The 27,363-nt window shown below is 43.7% G+C and overlaps 1 protein-coding gene across 1 annotated transcript in view; it reads right to left on the reverse strand.

Moving 5' to 3' along the window:
• The window catches only part of LOC106747241 (natterin-3-like), a 62,425-nt gene that overhangs the window by 32,598 nt on the left and 2,464 nt on the right, over nt 1-27,363 (reverse strand). The window contains exons 2-3 of the mRNA XM_014624592.1: nt 13,037-13,122; nt 12,796-12,838 (exon numbers count right to left, since the gene is read on the reverse strand). Of these exons, the coding sequence (XP_014480078.1) occupies nt 12,796-12,838; nt 13,037-13,090 (97 nt within the window). The 5' untranslated portion in view covers nt 13,091-13,122. The remainder of the gene's footprint in view (nt 1-12,795; nt 12,839-13,036; nt 13,123-27,363) is intronic.

Consider the following 27,363-nt stretch of genomic DNA (forward strand, 5'->3'; position numbering starts at 1 on the left):
GGACGTTTCGCCTCGTGCTTCGAACCTTAATGAATTAGAGGTAAGCGCGCGCGTGTGTGTGTGTATTAACTGGAAAAAAAATCACTTCATTAATAATAAATGATTCAGCGTTCTCATCGCGTAAGATCGTGATGTGCGAGTAAAAGAGAGAGAAAAATAGAATAAATGAGAGAGAGGCGCAATGTATGAAGTTTGTAATATGCATATTGAGCGGTATGCACGCAGCCCGCGAAAGTTCCGGCATAATTCAAGAGTACTCGTCCCTCCGGTTGCACACTCGCGTACTTTCCACGTTGCATTTGCGAAGTTTGAGAACGGTTCGACTGTCTGGAACGAAGGGGCGGCGAAAATGTATACCGTTGGGCGTTATCGATTACCGCTGGTACGTGACAAACATCTTTCCACGCGCGATCGTCTTGTGCGGTAGAGGTGCGCTAATCGTTATTTCCACTCTACTTACTTTGTGCGAGGGCACAAACTTATAAAGCGAAATTCCCTCGTGAGTAGACTTTTCACTTCGCGCTCATTTGTTTGGAATCTAACATTTATCGATGTACGTACGGTAAACGCGAGCCGTCAATATCCCCGTTAAAATGCGCCGTCATGCGGACAGCTCCGAAAGTGTCGTTAAAAATTAACAAACCGTTGATTTAACCGCTCGTTAACGAGAACTTGTATATATTCGCCGAAACTCGTCGTGACAGCGATAAAACTCGGGAGAACGACAATGAATACGTGCGCCTCTCTCTCTCCCCTTCTTGTTTTTCTCACTCATGAAAACGTTTTAACAGAGAGCTAATTATCACACGCATTCTAATTTTTTTTTCATTACACCGTGTGCGGAAAAGCAAATACTCAAGGGAGCGATCAAATTTGCTTTTTAGTCGGTCGCGACTTGACACATGAAGCATGACACTTACAAACGCGATCTGTAATAGACCGTTTCCGCCGGCAACGAACCTGCGCTCGGCTATTCCTTCCAAATCCCTTACGGAGGGAGCGAGGTGAAATATAATATCTGTTATTAATGATCGGAGAAGCAAGTTCAAAAATGTAGCTCGAAGGGCAGTGACGCGAGAACGACGACGACGATGAAGAGGGAAAGGAGGAGGAGGAAATCGATGGCCATCCGGGGGATGATAACCGAGCGCCTGTGCTCCCCGCTGTGCTCCCCGGCACGGACCGATTAATAAAAGGACCATGGCGAGGTTGCGTGGAATTGTAATGCGGTTGAAATAATTATCGTATTCGACGGACGGATTGGTGGGGACGCGTTACTAGGCCACGATAAATTATTCGCACACGCACAATTAGACGGAGCCGCCAAACCGGACTGGTGTCGCCCGATAATGCGCCGCGCGAAGCGATGTTAAGCGGCCGAAAGACCGGCTCATATTTTATGTATACCGCGACGTCTACAGAACGTCGTGAAATATCCCGCGACACCCGTCGCGAAGTCTCGCCGCCGCAACACGGAGTGGTGGCTTACGGTCGAATATCGAAATTTTGCCGCGAGTCGAAATTTTGATGCTACTTTGCACGCTCATAGGAATAGTTTGCACGTACTTAGATGACCTGAATACCTATCCCGAGTGGAAATTTCAGTTTCTACATTAAGTCTATTTAATTCTAAATTAAATCTTCAAAAGTTTACATTTCAAGTTGTATTCTTCTTGATATCACAAAAAGAAGTATTTTCCATTTTGTCCACTTGAAGACGTAATGTAATTGACTTAAAGAATTTAAAATTTCTCCTCAGAAAGTCTAAATTCCCTTTGTGGTATCAAAGGGACATTATTAGTGTTCTTTAGAACTCCGCTGTTACAAATGGAAAGTTATTCCTGTTTTCTCTACATGAAAACTTAATGTTTAAAACTAAGTAGACTTAATGTAAGACTAAAATTACGACTCGGGATAGTAAAAGCTTACTTACGATATTAACCTCTCTCTCTCTCTCTCTCTCTCTCGCTCTCATTTTTTCTCTCTAGAATCTTTAATTATACAGATTTAATTTTAATGCTATCTTGAAGCTAGAAATATTCTCAATATTTCGGTTATTAAATTTATATGAACACACAAAACAGCTTATTTTATCGCTAAAAACAGCGAAAACAAAAATTTAAGGCATTATATGGTCAAAGTAGGAGTAAATTATGTTATTAGAATTGAACTTATTGCTATCTGAGCTTTTATCGTGCTGTATTAGAATTTAAGATTCAACACATAGTTAAAATTCTGACTCGAGGGCATGCACGTTTCTCCTCTCCGCCGCACACCTGGAATTGCGCGCATTGTCTGTCGGCTTCGGGCTGTGCGTTTGATCGCGCTAACGTGCGACGTTGACGTCGTCATGAGAATTTTCGCAAACGAATCGCGAAAACGTCAAAACTTGCGCGGCTTTTTCTACGTGTGGAGCTCCGAGTGAAACGCAGAGCAACAGTGGCGCGACCCACTTTCCACAGAACTCGGAAAAATTAATCTAAAGTTGCTCAAAAAAAAATTAGACCACTGTATTAAACTCGGTAACATTGAGCGATGTTTAATCCAAACACTTTATGTCTGGAAAATAAAATGACCTGGTTTCGCTCGGCAGCGTTATTAAGTATAGCAAGAACCGTCTTTCCGCCGTGGTGCCTTACAAAGGTCTGAAAATTTCTCAAATTTGAAATTGTAACTGCTTTCTAGTTGATCATTTGTAGAAATATGCGTGAAATTGTATGCCTGAATCGAAATTCTGGCTCCACGTTAAACTTTTAATTCTACAACACAGTACAAGTTAAAATAGCAAAATAGATTCGCACACATAATTTTAATTCTAATAATATAATTTCTTTTTCCTTTGATTCTTGTGATGTCTTAAATTTCTATGTTCGTTGTTTTAGACAAAACGTTTAGTCGAAATAGATTGCTCAAGGTAGCGTTAAAATTAAATCTACATAATTAAAAGTTTACGAGAGAAGTAAATATATATCCGTATCGACGAAGTAGGTTTTTTAATAATGTATAGGCCATCTAAATAGACATCAAAGTAACATGAAAATGGAGAACATCATATTGAGTCCGTCACAAACGATTCGAATGTTTTCTCCTTGAAGTTTCTCGAACGATCGGAGAGTACCTAGAAATTCCACTGACGACAAGAAATGCGCACATTGCGGCCTAACCTCGTTAGATATATGAGTCAGAGTGTCGGGTCGAAGGACGACGGGCGGTAAAGGTCATTTTTCTTGGGTCTCCTCCGCGCTTCACTCTCTGCTTCGAGAGAAAGAGCTCCCGCGGGGAAGAGAAGGTAACGACTCACCTCCCACAAGACTTTCCTTTTCGATTCCTAGGAAAGTACGTGCGCGAGCAAGCTTCAGTTTGATATCGGATGTGGATAGTACTTTCGCTTTCGCGTTGCGAATAAGATCCCGTATCAACGAGAAAATATGTAAGAACGTGCAAGGCCATGTGGATTTTAAGTTTTTTTGGAGGAACAACTAAAACTTTCGAAAGGATTTGCAGGTATCGCACCTAGATTTGAAGTAACAGTTCTCAACGTAACCTCACATTCTCTTGCACCGTTGAAAACCAAAAGAGCCTAATTAATCCTTGCGTAATGTCTGAATAATCCTAGTTATTTCTTCAAGCATCTTCTGAAAAAAATTGCCCCAAACGTTCCCCGGATCTATCTGCCTCTATTTCTTTCTTCTCTTATCTTCTCTCTCATCGACTCTAACATTTATGTCCGATCATATTTCACCTCATAGATGTATTCAAAACTTACATTTTTCGTGGTAACGAAAGATAAAGATACAAAGCTCGAGTTGTTCGATTTCCTATCTTACTGCATACGGGCCGTATCTCAGCGAAGGAGTAAAGTGAAAATGTAAGATGGTACGTCACGAAATTCGAAGTCGATACCACCTCTGCGAAAATATTTCACATTTTCGCGCGGTTGTGTTACTTGTTAGACATACGTGCCGGAAATACCGAGGATCGCGCGAACTCGCGCCAATTGAAAAGTAGAAGCGAAAATAAATTGTCTTGAAATTTCGGCAAAATCGCGCGACACGTGAATCGCACGTGCCAACGCAGAGGCAAGAGCGCGAAGGGGCGAGAGGGTGTCGTGAAAATTTACAATTTTTAATACCATCTAGCCCGTCGCTGTAGCTCAGCGAGCGAGAATTCTCTGCGGAAGATACGATTGAATTTTTCGAGGTATTCTCCCGGGGCGAGGGAGCGCGGCGACCCTTCGTTCGCGAAGAAAGTTATGACCCCGAAGAAAAGGAGGGAAAGAGAGAGGAGCGAACGCTTTCGCGGTTTGCTAAATCGCGTATTCCGCTCACGACATCGTCGCTGTCATTCGCTCTCTTTTTCCTCTTGAAAAACTCATTTCGGCCGAAACGCTTCGCGCGCACTTCGGTCGGATCGCATTTCATCTCGCATTTGCGGATAATTCGCACATCGCTCGGCGAAGTAAATATTCGATTGGATGTGTTTACCTTACGGAATTATGGATGGGATCGCGCGATAGGAATTATAGATTATTATATGAAGTGCGGAATAATAGAACCCGCGCGAATTGATCCATCTTTGGTTGACTAAACCGATAACAGGATAAATTTAGGTTAACGCGTTAGATATAAAGTACAAAGGGATGTAAACGCTTTGTTTATGGAGAATATGGAGATATAAGTATCAATTCGCTGCAGAACATAACGGCAATTTCGCGAATAGATGTCTGTCTGCGCATTGTTCGCGGAGATTTCGTTCGTCGACCGATGAAACCAGGTGGAGAAGGGGAAAAGGACAAAAAGGATCCGATGAAGCTTGTGAAACGTCCCAAAAATATCAAAGGATCGATATTTGGAAAATTGATGACCAATGCTTTCTGTCTTACCCAGTATTCTGAGAGAAAAATCGACCCGACGGTTTTCCCCATCTTCTTCTTTCATCTTTTCTCTCTCCCTCTCTTTCTTTCTCTTTCTCTTTGGTCAGCTCTATCATTTACCTGTGAATGAATTCCCGCGAGAAGGAAAAGAAGAAAAAAAAGACAGAACGCCTCTCGATTCTTCGTCTCATGTAGAAGCAGGGGAAGATTTCAGGCGTACTATAGGTGGCAATCGACCCTAATTAGGGACAATACGCGCACAATGGCGGCCAAATTATATCGATGGGATGATTTACAACTCTCCGGCGTGATATTCACGTCGATACGCGTTTGTCTCCGAATTCACTTGACACATTGAAATCAAATCGTCCGTTGCACTGACAAGCGACGCTTCAGGAGCGAGCTGTCCTGGATGTCGCGTCCTGGACTACCTGTCATTAATTCATGTTGATTAACGCATGCAGTAATGCGTGCCGTCAAAATGCGCATTCGCGGGAGCTATCGATAAATTCGCTTTTTCTATCGCTGTTCATTGACTTTAGTTGACGTTCAGTTTAATTGCTCGGCGGTTTCTACCGATGTTATCGCTGAGTGTCGAGAAACCTGATCGATTCTGTTATATTTCATACGCCGATATTTATATTTTTAATCTATCATTTCGTTTTACGGTGCAAAAAATTCCAACGAGCGTTGTCGCACTTCCTTATTTTGTTTCACGGTTTAACGTTATTCAGCAATCGTTATCTGATGTTGGAAAATAACTCATACAATACGGTTGACCAGATTTATTTATTTTTCAAATCTACCAGGATTGAACCTTTTTACAGCCATTTTTCGTCATGTATTCCTGTGTAGTCCTTTCTGGCGTTCAAAGGATTAACGTTTCATCCGATATTCTCAGAATATAAAGGCGAAGAAAAGACACGAAAAATCGTGTAGCCAACACCTTAATACGTTAACTGCCGCATCAGCTTTCATTGTTCAACTTTCATCAAAATTTAACCGAAATCTGAATAATCCAAAGTGCGGTAAATAAGTTAACATTGGTAAGGATCCCTAAGAAAATGATATGAGCAACTACCTTAAATAAAAAGATCCCGATGGAAGAGAGCGGTGAAATATTTGTGCGTGCGTATCGTTTCGAATTTAATACGCTCGTAGCAGTCACGCGTACGAGGCGTCTGGTTACGGGCGTATTTCGTAAACAGGACAAAGTTCCTCGCTGAAAGTTTCAGTTTTCGACAAGAAACGCCGTCACGTGCGCGAAATGTGCCTTAAACCGAACACACGCTGCATGTATAAGAGATTTCTATTATAATGTTATTTTCGAACGCTTACTTACGATACATTTGCGTGCGCAGCTACCGTTTCACACACATTGATTTCCACCACAAAGGCTCTCGCGTGACGTTCCGCGCATTTCCCCGTTCCTTTCCCCCTTCCGGTCTCTCTTTTTCTCGCATTCCTTCGCGGAAATTTGCAGGTAACACTCGAGTGGTATACCGTCCGCCGAAAAGACGCCTGAAATATTCATTAAGCGCAGGGATTTCCGTGCAAACGACGGCCTTTCGCGTCGTCCCCGCGTCTCGCCGTTGCGACGTCAGGATGTCGCAGTGCGGTATGCACGTGCACGAGCCAATGAAAGAAACCGGACGTTGCCGGCGAGCCTTCGAGTTCCGGCCGATCCGCCGCAACTTTAAAGCCACGGGGGACTTAAGCGGCGTGGCGCGGGACTAAAGAAAGCTCACGAGAAAATGCAGATGTGGAAAGCTTACACCTCGAGCGAAGTCGTTAACCTCGACGGATAAAGCGCTCACGGGGAAAAGCGCTTCTTGATCTCGATCTCTCGCATCGGCTCGTAGCTTATCGCGAGCTTTCCTTCACTATTTCATCGCGCCTCGGATTACATCGGAGAATCAAGAATTTCAATGAATCCGGGTAAATTCTCGCGTCAATATGTAGTCGGTTGGGAAAAGAAGCGACACAGATCCGTTGTAACGGATGCTGATCGCACGATCGTTCAATTGAGGATGATTTTGCAACAGCGCTATTTAAATCGTTCCGAAGCAGAGATAAACCGAGGAAAATATCGAAGGCTCGAAAGTAAACAATTAATAAGGAAGATAGAACGTAAGAGCCGTCGCTGGATGTTGGCTCACAGAAAAAAGGAATTAGCTGTCCATATGGTACAACTAAAATTAAGTTATCAGGTTTTAGCTGTAGGAGTTAAAAAGCTCAGTACAGGGACAAAAAGAATGAGCTAAATTAACGAAATTTTAATTGCACACTTGACTCCTTTCTTTATCTTTCTTTTGAAGAAGGTAATTTCTATATTAATTACAGATTAAAGAAAGTCGGCTCGACATAGGCAGTGGTTGTTATACGTGCGTTGAAAAAGAAATTTGGCACGTACGTCACAATACTGTCGGATAATTATATCTTCCCGCTACGATTTCAACTATCGCGCTTAAAATCCAACGACGGCTCTCCTTCTTACCGAAGGAGAGATATTTACCAATAGACGAAATTATCGGAAATTCTATGTATATTACTCGCACAATTACAAAGATACTCTTGGATGGATACGTTTGCTCCAATTGCAACTCGCTTTTCCTTTTCTTCTCTTCGTGGAAAGGGAGAGAAACCTATTTGAGAGAGCACGCGGAGCGGTCTAAAGAGAGCTGATATTGCGGTGAAAAATCGGACCTCTTTACATGCGGGGCGGAGTTGCCCGATTTCTTAACCGCGAGTAATAGTCCGTAGTAATGGTCTTTTGTTTCCGGCCGAGTGATTTCGCCCCTTACCGCGCGGATCGCGAAGGAGGGTGAATCGACGGTATTGTCGACAGAGCTCCGTCCACAGACAGACTCCTCCATCCTCCCCGCGCGATCGTCTCCGCGCTCGTGACCGGCGCGGATACAATGGCCGGGGAATCGCCTCAATTAACGGCGTAACCGTGAGCCATTGTCTCGTCCGGAACACACGTGCCCTATATGCGCGTCTCCCCACCCCGTACTGCATGTTCAGCCACCCCCGAGACGCGACACACTGTAGCAACATCCGATGTCTGATAATCGCTTCTACGCGAAGTAAAACACAGCCTCGATTGGCAGCCTAGATACAGTCGCGAATTTACAATCGATTCGTGATCTAATTACTATTATGATATCGAAGTCGCTAGATCTCGAAAAGCATATCCAACATGACGGACTAAAATATGTAAATTAAACAAAAAAAAAAAAAAAAANATATATGAACACTGTTGTTATCAACATAATTTATAAGAGAAAAACATAAAATTTAAGTTCGAACAATAATTCTCCCAAAATTCATTAAAATAATGATTTTAATAAAAGCACTTTGCTTCAATAAAATATATTAATAAAATGTGTGACAATTTTATTAGTTTTTAAATATTAAATATATTAAATAATGTGAATCTATCGATATATATAAATATTTAACTCGGAAAAAGTGTTTAACGTTAATAATTCATTAATGATACATATGTGTCATCGACAGTCAAAGGGTTAATTTAACAATTGGATAAAGGTTTTCCAGGAAATTTAAATCTCTAATAATTATTAGGACTCGAAGATCGGTTTAAGCGTAGAAGATTGTTTCGCCGTGTAAATTTAGTTCAGAATATTCAGCATGTGCGTTACACGCTAAACAATTTTATCCTCCCACAATAATATAATATTGATAATATTAATATTCAAATCGCACTGNAATTTCTTCGTTTGATTACACCAAGAAGAAGCAGTCTTTCTTAATCTTTCGATCGGCTTTCGTACCGGATCAATCAAGGCCCTTAAATCTAACAGTCTGTCACTGAAGACGTGTCATCGCGTTCTAAAGCGCCACGAGAGCCCCAATCTTAATTCTGACGATTACAGGGTGCCATTTGTCGCGATCAGGATTATCCGTAAAATTTCTCACCGAAGAGAATATAAGGGTTGATGGAATGTGAAACGGTGCATAAAAAGCGCAGAGGAACCACCTGGCGCGATTCGAAAGTCGACAATTCGATAACCTCGAAATCGTCTCTCGATCATAGATAAACCCGATTACAAGGGTCGATCAGTCGGTGCAAATCGTTCCGAGGATCTCGATTAGACATCGGAACGACGTGTTCCTCGACGGCGATCGCCGAAACGATCGACGGGGAAGGTCGTCTGCGCGTCGGCCTGGTTGCTTCGCGCCAGTGATTTCGAGGGTTTGTCGCTCGCCTTTCCTTCCTGCAACCCCCCGGCCTCTTTCCGCGCTCTTATCCCGGAAGGAATTTAATCAGACTACCCTTCGAATCGACTCGAACCAAATTGAATCGAATAGTTTGTAGCGGCAGGGGGGCGAGAATTTCTCGCGGCGAATGAAAAGACACCCTCGCGAAATATTTGACGAGTTTGAGCGAGAATGGCGAGTCGCGCGCACGCGGCGGCAAGGGTGAGAATCGTATTTCCACCGGCGATAAATTCTCCGCGAGGGTAGCCCGGGTCGATCGAGGTGTAGCGTTCCGTGTGCGCGTTCAAATATATTTCCAACTACTGAATATGTTAAAGTCAATCGCGGAGGCGACGACGACGCGTCGGGCAAATACGAAGAGACGCAAATATTTTCCGATAAACAGCTATTAATGCGCCCGTCAACGCGCGACGACGGTCGCTCGGGCGGTCGCAGACGAGAAAGCGTGGTCGAAATGGCACGAAAAAATATACACAATTAACAGACAATATCTCTGTCAGCCTCGCCGTCGGCGGATAATATCGTGTGCGATTGCTGCGCAGAATCGTTCTCGGGAAATCGCGCCGACAATGTCGCGGGTAAAATTGATTAGCCACTTGATAATCCGCTGAAAGCCGGCTTATTTTAGGCGGCTGATTCAATCTTACAACTGACGCGTTCCGCAGCTAGGGATGCGAAGGCACTAAACTAAGAACGATATTTTACGTAATTATTTCCCGACTTGGACCGCCCTAGGGCGCAGCTTATTTTCCCTTCCTTCCGCATTGTTCCTCCCCTCCCTCCCCCTTCCTTCCGCTATTTCCAACGCTAATTCGAAATACCGTGTTCTCTCTGCTTAAGCGTCGGCTGGTGTTTTTCAAACTTTAAGAGAATAAATGATCGTCCGTATTCTATTACTCCGCGACTCGCAGGAATTCTGTTCCTCCATAAAACACTCGCCTCAGCAAAGTGAAGTTAATTAACGATAAAATATTATACCCAGCAGCCAACTGTTATATTATTTTCTTCCCGGTGCGAAACGCCGAGAACTAAATTGACCGTTCCTGGTTCGAACAGCGAGAACTTATCGCTGATCCCGTGAAGAGGGAAAAGACAAGCAGGTCTTGACAACAGTTGCGAAACGGTCGAGAAGTGTCCTGCAAAACGCGCACGTCCGGCCAAACGCGACGTGCGAAAATCGCGACGATCTCGTGACAATTCCCTCGGCTTTAAGGACCAGCTCATCCAGCCGTGCGAAGACCCTCCTCTCGACGAGTCCGTGATTACTCGTCCCGTGTTCTGAATATCATCCCCAACGAGGCACGCTTTATTCCATCATCCTCGTTCATTGTCGCTGACGTACGCGCGCGCACGCCAAATTCTGAGGTACGCAAATAAGAAATAACGACTTCCGTCGTAGCGGCACGGCGCGTTTTTACGGAGGCCACGACGCGACTCGACTCGGCCGATGAAAACGGAATGAAATTTCGTCGGATAATTGCGAATCTTCGGTGTCCTCGATTCGGCCGTGTTGCGGCATAATTCGATTTTACTCCGCGCGGGAGACGGATAGGAGACACGGTCAACGTTGCGTCGAGTTACGGCAGATGGGCACAACGCGGGTTCGTTTCCATCGCCGGAAGGACGAGGCTTGTAATTTCTCTCGCAAAACCTCCCCCCCTCTCTATCACTCTCTCTCTCTCTCTCTCTATCATTCCCTCGGTCTTCCTCTTTGTTTCTCTCTCCGCCCCGCATTCTCCTGAGCCTCCACGATTTCGGCCGTGCGACACAATAACGTGCAATTACGTCGTGCACATACAATTACTGCAGTACGTTCGGCGCAAGCGGCAGTGCGCTCGTAACCGTTGCTATTTCGAGCCGCGGCCGAGCTGCTCCGGCTAGCCCCGGGGGTTAGTACGACTCAGGCGGCGAAAGGGCGGAGTGGAGAGGGCAGGGAGGAGGTAGCAGCAGAAGCGCTAACACTTTCTTCAGTAACTTAACGCTTTAAGCCAAACGGCACTTCCGTGGCATTTCAATCGCCGAGTCGTGGATTTTAAGTTACCCTCTCACGTATTGTTTAATTTACGACCCTCTCTCTCCCCTTCTCTCTCTCTCTCTCTCTCTCTCTCTCTCGGGGGGATAACTATTAATACGTATTATCGGCCTTGTCACTTGCTACCTTCATGTTATCTTAAGGGCGGATTGTTATTAAAAGATTCAATGAACGGGGAATCCCTTCGTGAATTTAAAATCTTGCTTTCTTAACGAGGAGCCCGCCCCTAATACATCGTTTCCCTGTATAACTTGTTAATCCTGGTGCGCTCATAATAATTTAAGCCCGATGTACATAAGGGGCCAGTTCGTAATTAATATTTTTGATGTATTCTTTGTACGAAATATAAGAAAAAAAATAACTGTTAGATTCCTGTGAGATTCGGTCTCAATTTTCTGTATGCATGTGTATCTTCTAACTATATTATCTTCTAAATGTAAATAATGAAAGCAATTTACATTTTTTAGCTGCACCAACTGAAGACAAGTATATTGAATGCAAATGGTTAATGATCTGCTTTCAGATTCGTCGTAGAAGAAAACTTTGCGCATCTGCTCAAGATGCATCGTGAAAATTTCACCGCACATTTTACGACCACTGCAATATATACACGAAATATCGAAAATTTACGTTAACACATGGGAATTTCGACGTGAAGTTAGTCCTTTTTTACAAGGAAGATAGCGCGCGCGATAAACGTGAGAAAATGTGCAGAAGAAAACGCGCGCATAATTCATGATAAGGAGTTTAAAGGATCCTATTACTGCCACAAACCGTGCGACGCCGCGCTAAGTTCTCGACAGCTCGGGTTACTTAATCGCACTGGACTCATTGTGAAAAATTGCATTTCTGTCTATGATAAATCGCCGAAACGCACGGCCGTTCGTTCTCGCACGCTCGAGCGAGGAGAGGTGCGGGAAATTCAATGTTTCGCTCCCGCCGGTGCCGACTGGTATTCTTATTACGCCCAGATTAAGGCTTTTCCGAACAGCTCGTTCTCGTTTAATGCAACGTTGTTTCACCCAGCAATTATAACCGCGCGAACTTCGGTCACGATCCCGGCGTGCAATCTCGTTTCGCGAAATTTAAACGGCTCGCTTATTAGTATTTCATAACGTTTGATAAATTAGTCTAATAACGTCTTATTACGCGATATATCACGCGCTACGTTTCAGAAAGTACGCGACACTAATGGATACATCTAAGCGACCTTTTTAAGCTTCGTCATTAGCACATGAACGTGTGTGTACAGGATGTCCTTCAACTTGATAATACAGCGCAATTTAGAGTTTGATGCCACAAATCTCAATCATCATATATAATTAAACTTCCAAACAGATGTCCTTAAAATATCGCGGATATTTTTAGATCCAAATAAATCGATTTGCTAAAGAAGATTAGATACATTTGTGAGAGACATTTTTGACATTTGAAATGTCCACTGGATAAAATACACGCAAAGAAAAAACTCCCTATTTGTCTGAGCAATGTGCATTTCGTTCATGTGCACATGTACATATATGTAAAATTCTACCGAGTATATGACATTAATTCCAACGGATCCTACAAAAATTCACCACCTCCAAGACGTTATATGTATTTGTATCCATCACCATATAGTTTTCGTTTCCAAGTTTTGACTCACCGAAATACCGCACCTCAGAACCGGCCACATTCCGCTTACATATCTGGAACAAAGATAGTTCTGTCAATTAAATTTGAGAGTCAAAAAAGCTTATATAAACAAATGTAATATATGATAATTACAGCGGGTAATTATAGCCTTTTATCATCGCACGATTCAACAAATTTCGTCTCGACAACTATGTTTCATCTTTCGACCGTAAACAAATGAGTGAAGGAGCACAAATGATTTGTAAACCTACGTTCGAGCCGACTCTGCTTGGCTCGATCCTCCGGTACAGCATCCCGGCTTCCATCGGAACTGGAATTGTGGTATGGCCCGTCAGGTCTGAAACAAAAATAATTTTCCTGATTAGTTATTTAACGGTAGAAAAGTTGCTTGGTTTGGACGAGTTGAGAATGAAGAGGAGTGTTCACTATCGAGAACGAGAAATTTGACTACGTGTTTCTTTTCTAATCTTAGAATAACCCTTTACTCTGGGTCTACGCTCTTAAACCCTATATTTGGGGACACGTGGCGATTAAAGAAAGGAAAACTCAAGAACTCTTTAGCGTGACATATATATTTTTTTAAAGATGTCATGTAGTGGGAAATTGATGGGATGAAAAACAGAGGAAAGCGGGAGGTTCGTAAAAAATATCTGCGTGTAGGAGTTTCACATTAGCGTTTTAGAATTAAATCTAATAAAAACGACGCGTGCTGCAACGACCTGTCATGCGATGCCTGCGCTCCGCTTACGACGCGGGTAATTTTTCGTTCCTTTCGCACTATTAGCTTTCATTCGGCAAAATCGAAAACGACGATTAATGCGACGTGTTCACTTGTCCGTGTCAACGATTGTTATGTTTCTATGTACACTCGACTGCTAAAGCACCGACGCGCTCAAGACCGCGCGTCCTTCAGCGCAACAACACACTTGAGTCCGTACATTCGTTGGCCGTATTTCTGTACGGGGTGTGTCACAAATATCATATGTTATCGTTTCAGCTGCTTTTTACGGGGCGAGAGACGAGATATCTCCGTTAACGCGCCGAAGCGGATGCGTTAACAACGTATTCCGGAGCTTAATTAGCGACGAAAACTCTAACGCGGCCATTTCGAGCTCGCGCCGCCACGTGTGTGTATGTGTGCGCGCAAATGCAAACAGCTCGTATTTACACGCAGTAATCTGCCGCAGCGCGACATCAAAAACGTTATGCTGCTGGTTATTCTGCGTATTTCCGAAGCGCTTTTCCACCTTACTAAATCCTCTCTGTAAATATCTGAGCATTTTCGAGCAGTCGTAAAAGTCCATGACATAAATACGTCAAAGCGAATTTCAGCTGGGCGCTCGTACTCAAGGGTCGCGCCAAAATTAAATAAATGGTCCCAACTGAAAAGGAAGTGTACGGCCCGTCGCGGATATCCCTGAGAATTGATCTATATTTTAAACTACCGTGTAATATCATTTTTTTATTACCATACATTCAATTAAAGTTTAACGGTATATGGGAATTCCCCGATGAGTTTCAGAAGACAGGAAGAACGAATGCCTATTATAAAAGTACCTATAAGCGATACCGTTTTAATCGGTAAATTAATCAGCGAAAGGGTAAGAGACAAATGAGAAATTCTTGTAAAGGGAAATGTACGCGGAATTACAACGAGCAAGTGCGATGTGTGAGAATCACGAAATCACGTTGTTCCACGGTAACCAGTCTTCGCAGCCATATATCGCGAGAATTTCTGATTCCGACGACCACATTTACACCAACGAGCAACAAGTCGCATAGAACGGCTCTTACTAAATTTTCGAGACGTTCCATCATCGAGTCGCGCGAATGGCTTCCAGACGCAAGACATTTCCCACGAATTTACTCACTCCCTTTTCACACGTCGAACTTCACCGGGCGCGAGCGACGCACGCGAGCGCCGAAGAAAATCTCCCTTCCTTTCAAAACCAGCTCCAACGTCGTCCCTCCATGGGGAGCTAAATCCATTAGACATTCGTCTTCTCTTTTTCCGCGAGATAGGCGAGGCACAGGTACGGGCGCGGCGCGGATCGGCACTGGCATAACGGTGGAAAAGCCGACGCATGTAGGAGCGGAGGGAAAGACGCATTCATCTCTCGCCGGAGTAAAATTCACCGTGAATACTGAATAAAAAGGACCTGACAAATTACGGTACAACGAAAACTGCATGCGCCTCCCCTTATCAATTTCGACGAACGCGCGACAAAGCCGCTTTTTCCCGAGGAGAAATTCTGCTTCTGCATTAATCCTGGAAATTATGTCAAACTTGAAAGATCAACGGAGAATCTCTAAAGCTATACAGACTATTGCCCCATCTTGATGCTACAAATATTTATACAGGGTGTATCTGAACTTCACCGACAAACTCACAGGATAGATTTTCTATATAAAAAGTAAATAGAGTAGTCTTGGTTCAATATATCTTCAAACGCTTAGTTTGTGAAATACAGCTACCGTAACCTCAGTTTAAAAAAAAAACATTTTATTTATTAAATCACGTTTTACAAATAACTTATGCTTGCATAACCGTAAGCTCCTCGAAAATGTAGGCATCCATGATGTCAAAAGAAATTAATATGTTTTTTTAATTTCACACGCAACAAACGGTAATAATATATTAACATCACAATAAAAGGTTCTTCAGTTAATATTCAGAAATATCAAAATTGATAGTTATCTTCAAAAACAGGTAAAAAAAAGTTTGTCTAATTCTCCTTAACCCGCTTGTCTTATTATATTTTCTTTCATCGTTGCCATCTTTTGAAACCTGTATTTCAAAAACCAAACTTTTGCGGACGTATATTTACTAAGACTTCATTACTCATTTTTCAACATAGGATCTGTTTTGTAACTTTTTCGGTAGAGTTCAGATATACTCTGTATATACTACTAAATATATTATTATTATTATTAATTATTACTAAACTTGTAATTATTAACTAGATTACTAAATATATTACCAGCTCCGTGTTGAGGTTGCTAAAGTATTGATTCGAGAATGATTTAATATTTAATAATCTCAGTTACATCGCTATATCTCTGATACCGGTTTAAGGACGCGTCGGAGGAGAGTCATCTCACTTTCGTCCCTTCGATCAATTCCTTATGCGGGCTAAATGACGGGCCGAGTTGCCCTCACAGAATCGACGCTAATTACAGGTCGTAACGGACGAGATCGAGCGTGTCATAGGTCGGGTGAACGAACGAGAGCAACGAACTGTGTTGGTACAAGTGCGACGCGCCGCAAGGTCGCCTGACATCAACGGCAGAATAAATCAGAAGTTCACCTTTGCGCACAGAGACGGCCGCTTCTTTCAACGGCCGACCGTTCATTTTCAAATATTTATTCCGTCGTTTATATTTATTCTAGCAATGAGTAAATATTCTCGCGTCATCGGAATTTACAATACGTTGTTGTATCACGGTGCGCAAGCGATGTTACCAGACTGATGTGTTTTGCGAGTTCGGCGGCGTCGCAATTAATTACGGGACAAGAAGCGACGATCGATCGACGCGGAAGGAACGCCGAAGCGAGAGCGAAAAGAGACGGCATGACAATCGAGAAAATAACTGTCAACAGAAGCGTTAAAACGATCGGGGATGTTTCAAGGGCTGGGGAGGGTGCGCGTTGTATTTGTCATGGTTGCCCGACTCCGTCGAATTGTGTGTTGCGCATGTATCCGTGTTGCATTTTTCCTTCCATGGCGACCGCAGGTCTGCCGATGACAGCTCGTTATGAGGATTTTCGTGGAAACCTGACCGCTAAAGAATCGCTTTCACACATGGACCTCCGCTCACCGGCTTGATCACTAGTTAGTCCAAAAAAAACACATCACCTTCTTGCCCTTCACAATCATCCCTCTTTTTTTGGGAAAAGAAGCTCGTCTCCACGACGAGCAAGATGCTCGCCAGTCCGTCGTCCCGGGGGTGTTGTAAAAAAAGAGCCGTAAAAACTTAATACGCCATGAGGAATTGGGCGCTACACGGGCGGATGTTGTTTCCGGAAAAACTTTTCGTGTAGATTCGTAGAACAAGTTACCAGCTCTCGTGACGATTTTCCCAATGAGATGGTCGAGAGATACGGATTAATTCGTAATATGCAGGGACGTACAAGGGAGACCGGTTGGAACTAGGAGCGGGTTGATAAAGCGTTTCATTTATACTTATTATGAGAAAAAACAACACGAGAGAAGTCGTTCCCTTCAGAACATAAATACTAGTTTTCAATTTTCATAAAAATCGGAAAAATATTAACAAAAAAAGAAATCTGTTTCGAGACCAGCCTAGTAAATTTTCGAACGTCTCGAACTTTTCTCTTAATATTCTTCATCGTGACTGAATAAATCTAAATGACGTTAGATAGTAGAATGAAGTTTTCTGCAGCTAATGATATGCTGTTTTGCGTAAAAAAGTAATTTTCATTGATAACATTATTGAAATCGAAAAAATAAATAGATAAGGCAGATTAGATAATTAGATTAATTCACTGCGAAGCAGACTAATTCGCTGCTTTTCACCAATTGCTTATCGGAGATGTACTTTGTAATTTATTACGTATCAGTAGATAAGCTAAAAGTAAGTATCTTTATAGTTATTTGCTTTAAAATACTTGTACCAAACGTACAGTTGCTTAATTAATATAATGAATAGTAAAATTGTTGCCAGTTTTATCGAAGATTGCTTGGATGAGATTGTTTATTTAAAAAGTCTTGGAGCTTATAAGTTATATTTCGAAGCACTGAATAATTTAATTAAATAAAGTATCAATATTCCAGTTTATTCTCTTGTATTATTAATTTGTTGTTGTTATTATGTTCTCGGTATTACGTATTACGTGTAACTACAGTACGTTCAACACGAGAATAGTACAGACAAATGATATCATGTGCCAACTGCGTTAACATAATGTAAATACGCTAATGTAATTAATAAAAAAAATTCACTATATTCTGAATATCAAAAATATGTTATAAATAACTTCTCATTTATTACTAAATAGTTTTAGACGTGTGTATGTATATATATCTCTCAATATGCACAATTGTATTTGTTATATATAATGTTGACCTGCCCCGGAGCGCTTTCAAACATACCTCGGTACCGTGGCAACTTCGCACAAATGCTCCATGTTGGTATTTTGGTTATTACAAACGGAATTATACAGATTACAGGGTTTTTGATAGCATAAAAATAAAAATGACTGTTGTCGTTATTATCATTGTTTCGTAAATCACAATAGTTTTCTGACAAGTTTTAACACGAAAATTCTGAAAAATTACCGAACCTATCCCAGTCTCCTTTACGGTATCGCGCGGAGGCTCGTATTTATGTTTATATTATTAATAAGAAAGATGTGTTATTTTTTTTTTAGTATAATAGAATATACAACATCCTTCTACAAAAATTGGAAAATGTGCAAAGGTTCTTATATAATTTTAAGAATTGCGAATTAATAAACCATTTAATGATACAACGACGTACAGTGTCGCACAAGGGTTCATTTTTACATATTTCTGCCTAATAAGAAAGAAATGTTTTTTTATTACTGTAGCAAAAACAACAACGTATCTAAAGATTGAAAAAGGCGAAGATTTTGTGTTATTTTAAGAATTTTACTTGACGCTGTTTAACGTTTGTTTAGCGAATCCCTCTCTTCGATGCGCCGTTGTCGCGTGTTATTGTAATTGCATTCGTCGCGATACGACAGATTCTCGCAAGAACTAGCGAAATGACACGATCAAGGCGCAGCGACGGGCGGACGAGACGCACGCACGCACAACAGGCTGTGATAATTGGGAACTCGATATCAGCGTACTGATTGCAAACAACATGTTTTCAAATGACTCGTGCCGCCGATAATCCGATATTCCGACGCCCGCATACAATTTCATCGGGTGAACAGCATGAAATCAAAATTGTCGCCACCTAAAGTCGATCGTCGTCTACGTCGAATTCGCGTCTATAACGAAACGACGTCGTTAAATGCACGACGTCGTTAAATTGTACGCGCGTTCCGAACATGGGTGAATTTTATTTCGGAATCTTCGTCGATCCGCCGGCCGTTTTTCTTCTCTTCGGTTTTTGTCTTCGCAACAGAATTTTACCGCGTGCAATTTTTCCGTTCTCTTTCTATTTTTTCGCGACTGAAATATGATTACTACGAGCGATAAACCAGTCGACTGCAAATAACAACAGAAATTCGCCGTGCAACGGCCGGATCCGCGCGAATAAATAACGATTTCCTATCTCTCCTCGAGGGTAAAAATTACGACGCGATCTCTCAAATCTCGAAAACAACAGCCAACGTCTATCATCACGGTCCTTATATCATCCGAGTTCTCCCGCTCGTTTTGTTTTCATATTCGCTCGAATATCCTCTCCTTTTCATCCTCCTTTTTCTCTTTTTACGCAAAGTCGGAGTTAACAAATAATCGTCCAACAACCCCTCATTGAATCCCCTCGACCGCACTGCGGCGTGAGCCAAGCTGAAAAGCGGCCGGTTGTCACAAGCTCCGCTCTTTTCGTGAGATTCGCGGACGCGAATGACACTGACGCGTGCGCACGCAATTAGTACACGAAAGGAAAGGAAATCGATCCGACGCATCGAGAGATATTTCTCAACTACGACCGGCGTGAGGGGTCCATCCCAACACGCGGCGTAGTAAACGCCGTATCCTCGAGTTTGTTTCCGCCCCTCGTTTGCCCCCAGGAGCCCTTGGCCTCGCTAAAGCTCCTGCCACCTGCTAACCTCTGGCTCGCCTGCGACACGTCAATATTCGCCATCCACCCTCCGAAAACCGCCGCCTCCACCACCCGATGCCCCGGAAAGGGGCGCAGGCGCCATGTCGACTCGTTCTGGGGTAGAGACCAGACTGCATGATGGAGCTAAACGCCGTCGCTGATATTACTGGAGAACAAAGCGGCACGGCTCGTAGTGGTTCGTACGAATGCGCTCTCGATGAGAGCACGTCTCAAACGTCAAATGCATTTAGGCGGCATTATTTACAAGGGAGACGTGCGCGTGAATCACGAAGATCTGAACGCAATTACGCCTCCAAACATTTCGGCAGAGCGTACAGAGCGCGGATATAGAGACGCGCGCGCACGAGAAAGAGAGAAAGAGAGAGAGAGGGAGAGTTCCGTTCGTGGTACGGAGAGCGGCAGGAAGATTGATATTAATGACGAGCCCGGTGGCTCGCGATAACTTATCCGAATGTACGCCAACTGACAAAGATCTATGGAATTCGATACGGTTTATTGCGTCGTGAGTCCGTTCGACGAAGTTATCGAACTTCGTGGTAGCAGTTCCTTTTTTTACAATTTCTCGCGCGCGTGCGCACACGTGCGGTATTATGTAATTATTCTATTGATAATCGGGCGAACATGTGTTTTGATTCATTCAGAAAATAATTTGCGAATAAAAAGAGGGAGGAAACCGAGTGGCTCGGTGAGGTCGGTGGAAATCTAGTTAAATCTTTTACTTGAACAATGAAAATATCTATCAACGCAATGCTACAGCACTCTGATAACATCGATGCTTGGCAGCGCAATTTCCAACGAACAAATATATACGTATATATATATCGGAATATAAATTGTTCCCACAAACGGAAAATAATCGTGGCGGAATAAACGCGAGAATAATCCGCGTGTATTAATTTTCATTCGTAACGAACCGAAACGTCGTGACGCGCGGAGGCATCCACGTGTCAGGCGCGATAATACAAAAGTCAATAAGCGGATCGTATAATCAAATATGAGGAAGCGCCATCTTTAATCAAATTACAGGACCAAATGCAGCATTTGTATGCATTAGTATCGAACTTCAACGAGTTCAGCCGCTGAGGCGGCGAGTTCGATTAAAGCGCGATTCATAATTTACAAGGCGGATGCAACTTAAGGGTACTCTGTGTGCTCGCTCCTTAAATAAACATTACAATAAATGTGAAATAGCGATCACACGTGACGTAATGCCGATAACTCTATATGGGATGTCAAGAAGTTACTTTAGACGCGACTAAACGTCTTTAAAAAATTAACGGAAAACCAACATAAAATAATGTGTTTGAATAGTAATGATAATAAATATAATATGTTGCATGTGGTATATATATATATATATATATATATATATATATACGCAAATTGAAAATCATTACAAGAGAGAGAAAGAGAGAAAGTCGAAATATTTTCCACATTACAAAATCCTGTGTAATTTTTCAACAAGTTTCAGGTCGCAAGATTACACGATTTAGTCAGATGTCATTTGCATCTTCACACACACGGAGATCCGAGGGACGTAATCGAATCGCTACTATTCATCGTCGAATCGCTGCTGTTCGGAATGAGTGTCATTCCACGCACGCTGCATTACGGCGATACGAATCAAGATTCTCATTTCACGAGAAGATTATCCACGCTTTGCGACTTAACGAGCCGCCGGCTACTATCCGTTTTACGTTGTTCAAGGAAATTCCGTAATTTTCACGGCGGAGAGTGCCGTCACAGGCGAGTTATTAGTTAAAAGCATTCCCGCGGCGCGACCGATAAATACCGTGCTGTGAAAAATAAATTAAGGAAGTAGCTCACGCAGTTGCACCTCCGTTCGCGAAATTCCTTAATATGTTCGGGCGAATTTAACGTCGAAAAAAATTGTCCAGCACGAGCGGTCAGCGCGCTTGGAAATTCTTCCTCGAAGGCGATCCGGCCGACCGTCTGCGCTGATTTCCAAACAAAAGTGACGAAAATAAATGTAGCGTGCAGCAGCGAATTTGCCGATGTTCAAACAACTTGGGCTCGTTTCTTCGTCCATGTCTGAATAGCCCAGCATGTTGCGAGAAACGTCTAGAAAATCGACCTCGTCACATCAGTCACCTGTTTCCCGTGCCAACCGCTAGACCGAGCTTAGATATCACCGACTCAGACGGTGCCTCTGAGAACGTAGCAGGAGAGTATCGACTAGGAGTCGCGATTGAGGAAAAGTCTTCGAGTCATAATTTTGACGCCCTTAAACGTACGATACATTCAACTGCGCTCGAACGTAGAGGAAAAGAGAGAGAGAGAGAGAGAGAGAGAGAGGCAGGTAACGAAATTCAGCGTTGTTCGCGAGTGTTCTCAGGAGATCACGATTTAGCGAGAGAAACGTGGACGGAAACGATCACGAGGAAGAGCTGGGCGCTCATTTGAACGACCGTCTCATGCAGAGCGAGTGGAAGTTCCCGAAGATTCGTGCGAGCGCTAAATAATCGCGTACGAACCTGCGCCCAGGTTCGCCTCACCTCAACTCCGCACCCTGCTCTCGCAGCGCCATTGCTAACCCCTCCTACGGGGGTATCGCATCCCCGCCTGGCGTACGTCGACTGCTTCGTCGACTGGCGTCAGCGCCGTCAACGTCGTCGTCGATGTCGTCGTCGTGGTCCTCGTTGACGTAAGCCTCGGCGACTAGACTCATCAGGCGAAATTACAACGCGCGCGATCACTCGCGATAGTCACGCGTCTCGCACCTTATATTCCGCGCATATCTCGCGCGATCCCGCCAAGTTTCGCGCGCGCGTTACGGTAAACCGGAAGAAGTGCCGAACGAGCAATTTGGTGTTATTGTTCTCTGATTGCTGTTCAACGAGTGTTTGTCATCGTAACGATAAGCGTTCCCGAAGATCAAGAACCGATCTCTCTCACGAATCGAGCGACGAATTCACGATAAAGAGGAGAAGGAGGAGGAGGACTTTCAACCCTGGTGGTTTACATCCTTGTCACGTGGCGAGTGTGACGAAAACGCATGGCTCATGCAAGGTAAAGGCACTCACATCCGTCGGAGATCCACATGTCGTGGTGCGTGTTTGATTAAGTGACGTTTCTCGTTAACCTCACCCTTTGATTGTGTATGCCCGAAGTACAAAAAAATATTATACGACGTGTTTTTTTAATTGAGATACACTAAGGTAGAAGTTTCTTCCTCCAGAAACCTAGCGATCAATTTTTTCACGAAGATCCTCGACAAATCGACTTTTCCTTCGCGAAAGTGTCGAAAATGATGTGTGATTAAAATAGAAGTTTATAAAATTCAAAGTCTTCTCTCACCGATTGGTCTCGAGTTAAGAGAACGATCAACGCCTTTCGAAAATGGCGAAGAGGGGGGACCGATTTCGAAAATAATGAGAAGGGAACTGATTGACGCTGTTGGACCGGTTCCAGGGGTTCGAAACTGTAACGTCGAGTTCATCCGCATCTTATTCATATACCTGTCTCCGCTACTCGTGTATACGAGCTGACCTCTCATCCTGGCGAGTATCCCGCCGTCCTCTAACCAGATACACTTCGGACGGGCTATTAATATGGGTACCCTATTTCGGTCTGTGCTGTGTGTTTACAAGCTCGGGCCTGCCCCGCGTCGTGAAACGGAAGTACGCATACGACGCGTTAGAAAGTCACGCTTAACCAAGTGAACGACTGGTCGTAATTTCGCGGAATTAATTAGATCGCACTGTCAGCGAACCGGAGCCACAAATTACGCCGCTGCCGTGGCACGTGTCGCTCGATAGAAAATTAGAAAGGCGAGGAAAAATCGAGGCGAGGAGAAATGGCGGCCAAGAGAAGATCGCCCGTGATCACTTCCTCATTTCGATAATGATTCGCCAATGTTACGTCGCCGTGCTTCGCGCGCGATAGCAGCAGCGCGACGACCAACGGCAAGCTGATTAACGAGAACTAATGGATGTTTGGAAAGATTTCAATTATTTCATCGATGTGAAATATTAATGCGCAAAAGCTGTAAAGGAAATCCACGTGTATTATGAATCTGAATCCATCACGCGAGTAAAAACTTTCGAAACACAGCCGCGGTTGCAGATTTAATATCACACATCGCGTCTGTCCCCTGACATAAATGTAAATATGTAATTACAGTTTCGCGAAACTTTCGTTACGATTTTCATAAAATTTTCACAAAAGAATGAAAAGCAGATCCAGCGACACACACGTGTCTTTAACGCTCTCTTCCCCGTTTCCTCTTTGTATAAAACGTTTTAATTCCCAAAAGATATCATGTTATTTCCCATCGCGGGAGAATGAAAAGGAGGAAATGTTCACTGAAGCGCAAAGTTCGGAAAAATCGGCGTGTAACAACAGAAACGCGTCTGTCGCATATTATTCACCGCGAGAACGATGAAAAACTCCACGCTGACTGTCTCACGGTATTCTTATTTTTCCACTTAACGTCCGCGCGGCCGAAAGATGCCGGAGTGTGCGTGGTTACGTAATGCTCAACGGAGGAGAAAGTTACTCTTACGAGGTCTGAGGAGTTCCACCTTGGTGTTCATGCGAGCGCACGTGGTGCGCGCAGACAGACGTTGGTTCTGTAACCGCGATCACCGAGCGTTACACAAAGCGCAGATTTCCATCGCACTTTCGACGAATAAAATGCTCGCACCCGCTGCATTATCGCCGCGTTTATCTCCACCGTCGAGCGCATCGAAAACGCTCGCGTGTAAATTTCACGCGCCGATTTCTCACGTGGGAGAGGGGACGCGATTCCTGAACGTTCAAATTCCTACTGCATTTTAACCGCGATATTTCCGAAAATTCATGCGCGTCCCGAATAGATGTGTCATGATGAATTATCAAAGAATCTTTCAAATGAATAGTTAAACGTTCCTCGGTAGCACTTCGTCGCGAAAATGATACATTGCGTCCGTTAAATTTAAATGATGTTTCGTAATATTCTAACGCATAATATCGAGACACGGCGGCAAAAAACGATAGTTAAATGATGCGCTAATGCCGATTATTCGAGCGTCACGACGATCAATCAAAACCCTCTCGAATCGAAGCGACCATCGATGGACGTCTCCGAGAGAAATATTAATGGAAAGGAGGAGGAGCGCGTTTATTTGTTACAACGAGCTCGTAGACAGGCCGCTTTTGATTCAAAGGAGACAAAGCTCTCTTTGTCTTCGCGTAATCACTGCACCGATCCTGATATGGATGACGGCCGCTGCGCTTTTCCCACGAAAGTATACCCGCTAAGCGTGCCTTTTTAGTGTCAGATATTCTCGCGCGGCCATAACGATTCCGCGGCGAAGAAGTCTTTAGCTCGAATAGCTCGTTATATCGCAAAAGAAGAAACGGGCAGTCGTAAAAAGGAAATTTTTCAGCACGGCTCGTTCCGCGATCTAAGAAAAATATATTATAACGCGAGTCTCTCTCTCTCCCTCTTTTCTTCTCTCGTCTCTTTCGACGTTTTCTCTCGGCCAGAAAGCCGAACATCGACGATATTATCATTCCACGCGAAAAATCCCGCGATGTGCAATATCTCCAAGCACGTTATTAAATTTAAAAATTGTACACTAATATCGAGATTATTTTGTTAATCTGAATTTACGCTCTGATATACATTTCTTCTCTCTTTTTCTCCCTCTCCCCTCCGTTTTCATTCACTCTGCCAACATTCCTCGCCGTCTTTGCAAAAGCAATAAAAGTTTTCCGGGATTCCTGCGTCGGAAGAAATTCGCTTTATGACTCCGAAGCCAGAAGTTTTCGCGAAGGACCGAGCCGAGAGAATGTCTGTATGAAGTGTCGCGGGTTTTCCATCGAATTCGCGCGGATTCTTCGGCGAATTCGCTGGCCGACCGTTCGATCCAAAAGAAAAAACGAATGCTGTTCTTTATGAGCGAAAGGAAAAATAAAACAGAAAAGAAGAAACTCCCACCCGAAGAGAAACGTCAGGATCGCCATGAAGTAAAATCCACGTGAGAAATCAAGCGGAGAAGAAATCGTCCGTCTGTGCCGCTCGAGTTTAACGCATCCGAGTCCTGAATTATTCCCTGGGGGACCTCTCGGGCCGCTTTTACATATTTAGGAAAACTTTCACGCGAGAGGCGTTTCAATGCGTGATTTAAAGGCCGCGACTTTTCCCCGGCGATACTCTCGGTCGCCTTTGTCTCGAATGGCCGTTATAGCGCGAATCATAAGGCCGGTGGTCGCACGTAAAAATGGCATTTTCTCATGAAAGTCGGATGAAACATGCCGCGTCGTCATCATCGTTGTCGTCGACGCAGTTTCCTATCTACGCCGGTCCTCTCCCCGAGAGTTACGCTCCTGATCCCGGTTACGGCGCGACGTAATAAGATTTCGCCGTGTGTTTCGCTCGCTCGCGCCGCAAACTCCGAGAGAGTCTCCTGAGAAAGGAGACCACCCGCTCCCGTAATTGCGCTCCCGATGAACCGCTAATCCGCTGTCGACCTTACGGCTGAAATTGTTTCAACAGCCGGGCTTATCGTAGTCGGGATACCACAGCGGCGGGATGTTTAATCGAGTCGGTAATTTCAGGAATGCATTATCAAGTCTCGAACACTTGATATTGAGAGAAACGACGGTGAAACTCTCTCTTCTTCATTCCGCCGGAAAACAATCGCTCCGTGCACACGTCGTCTCTCGTGGATCGCGTCGTCCACGTCGTCGGAGAGACGGGTAATAGAAAGGACGAAGATCGATAGGGAACCGTAATGAACGAAACCTGATTTAATAGGTTTCCGGAATAGCGACGGATACATAGGACTCGAAAGTTACGCGAGGCGAAAAAACTGAGTTTAATATAATCACACTATTATCTTCTCTCGAGGATTTGGGCCTTTTTAAAATTACTCCTCCAGAACGTCAGACTTTAACGGTTTTAATGTCAACCCGCACATTTTGTACCGACTTAATGCTCATCAATGTTCCACGTGAACGGTAATTCGTACATCACTTGTGTCACTGTGATCCGACGTAATCGATAGAAACGTAATTGAACAGGGAACGGATCAGCTTATTCGTTACCGGGATATCCCCTACTCCGTAACGTTCATTAGAATTTGATCATGATAAACGGCGGAGAAGGAGAGGCTTACTTTCTTAAACACGTGAAACTTTTAATATCTGAAATTAATCACCGGCGTAATCTTAATCTGTCTCCCTCAACATACAATATTCGCAAACATCCGACATTCTCTTAGATTTTATATTTTAATCACCGTTAATTATAAATCTCATTCGATAACCGAACTACTCAGGCGAACTTTTCGGAATGAATAAAATTCGACATAAGTATTTTCGTGATCAATACAGATAAATTCGTAAAGATTGCCGCCTACGTCAGCCGGAGCTATCCCCTTCGCATTCCCCGGATCAGTATTTCACGATAGGTGCCAAATCCGAGAGCTTCGTGAGAACCCGACAAGGCTTCCTCGTCGAGCTCCCACGCGGCGCGTCGACTTGATACCGTAATCTCGACGACGATCATATTTTCGAGATCATTGGCTCTCGCGATTTGACGGATTCGTGGCGGGCACCTTTTGTTTTATAACAGAGACTAAGTGGGATCCTCGGGGAGCAGCTATTTCGTGCCAACGTTTATTCGGGAAAGTGACTCGTGAAGAAGATATGCGATAAGACGCTGCCGACGACGACGTAAAAGTGCTATCTGTACGAAACACGATGCCTCCGCGATATCTATGCGCACGTAATAGGTGTCGATGCGTCCCGCGGAAGGTGAGATGTTCTCTCTTCTTCTTCCTGTTAC

Source organism: Dinoponera quadriceps, unplaced genomic scaffold (assembly GCF_001313825.1).
Source record: "Dinoponera quadriceps isolate SergipeBrazil2010 unplaced genomic scaffold, ASM131382v1 scaffold2102, whole genome shotgun sequence".
Classification (NCBI taxonomy): Eukaryota; Metazoa; Arthropoda; class Insecta; order Hymenoptera; family Formicidae; genus Dinoponera; species Dinoponera quadriceps.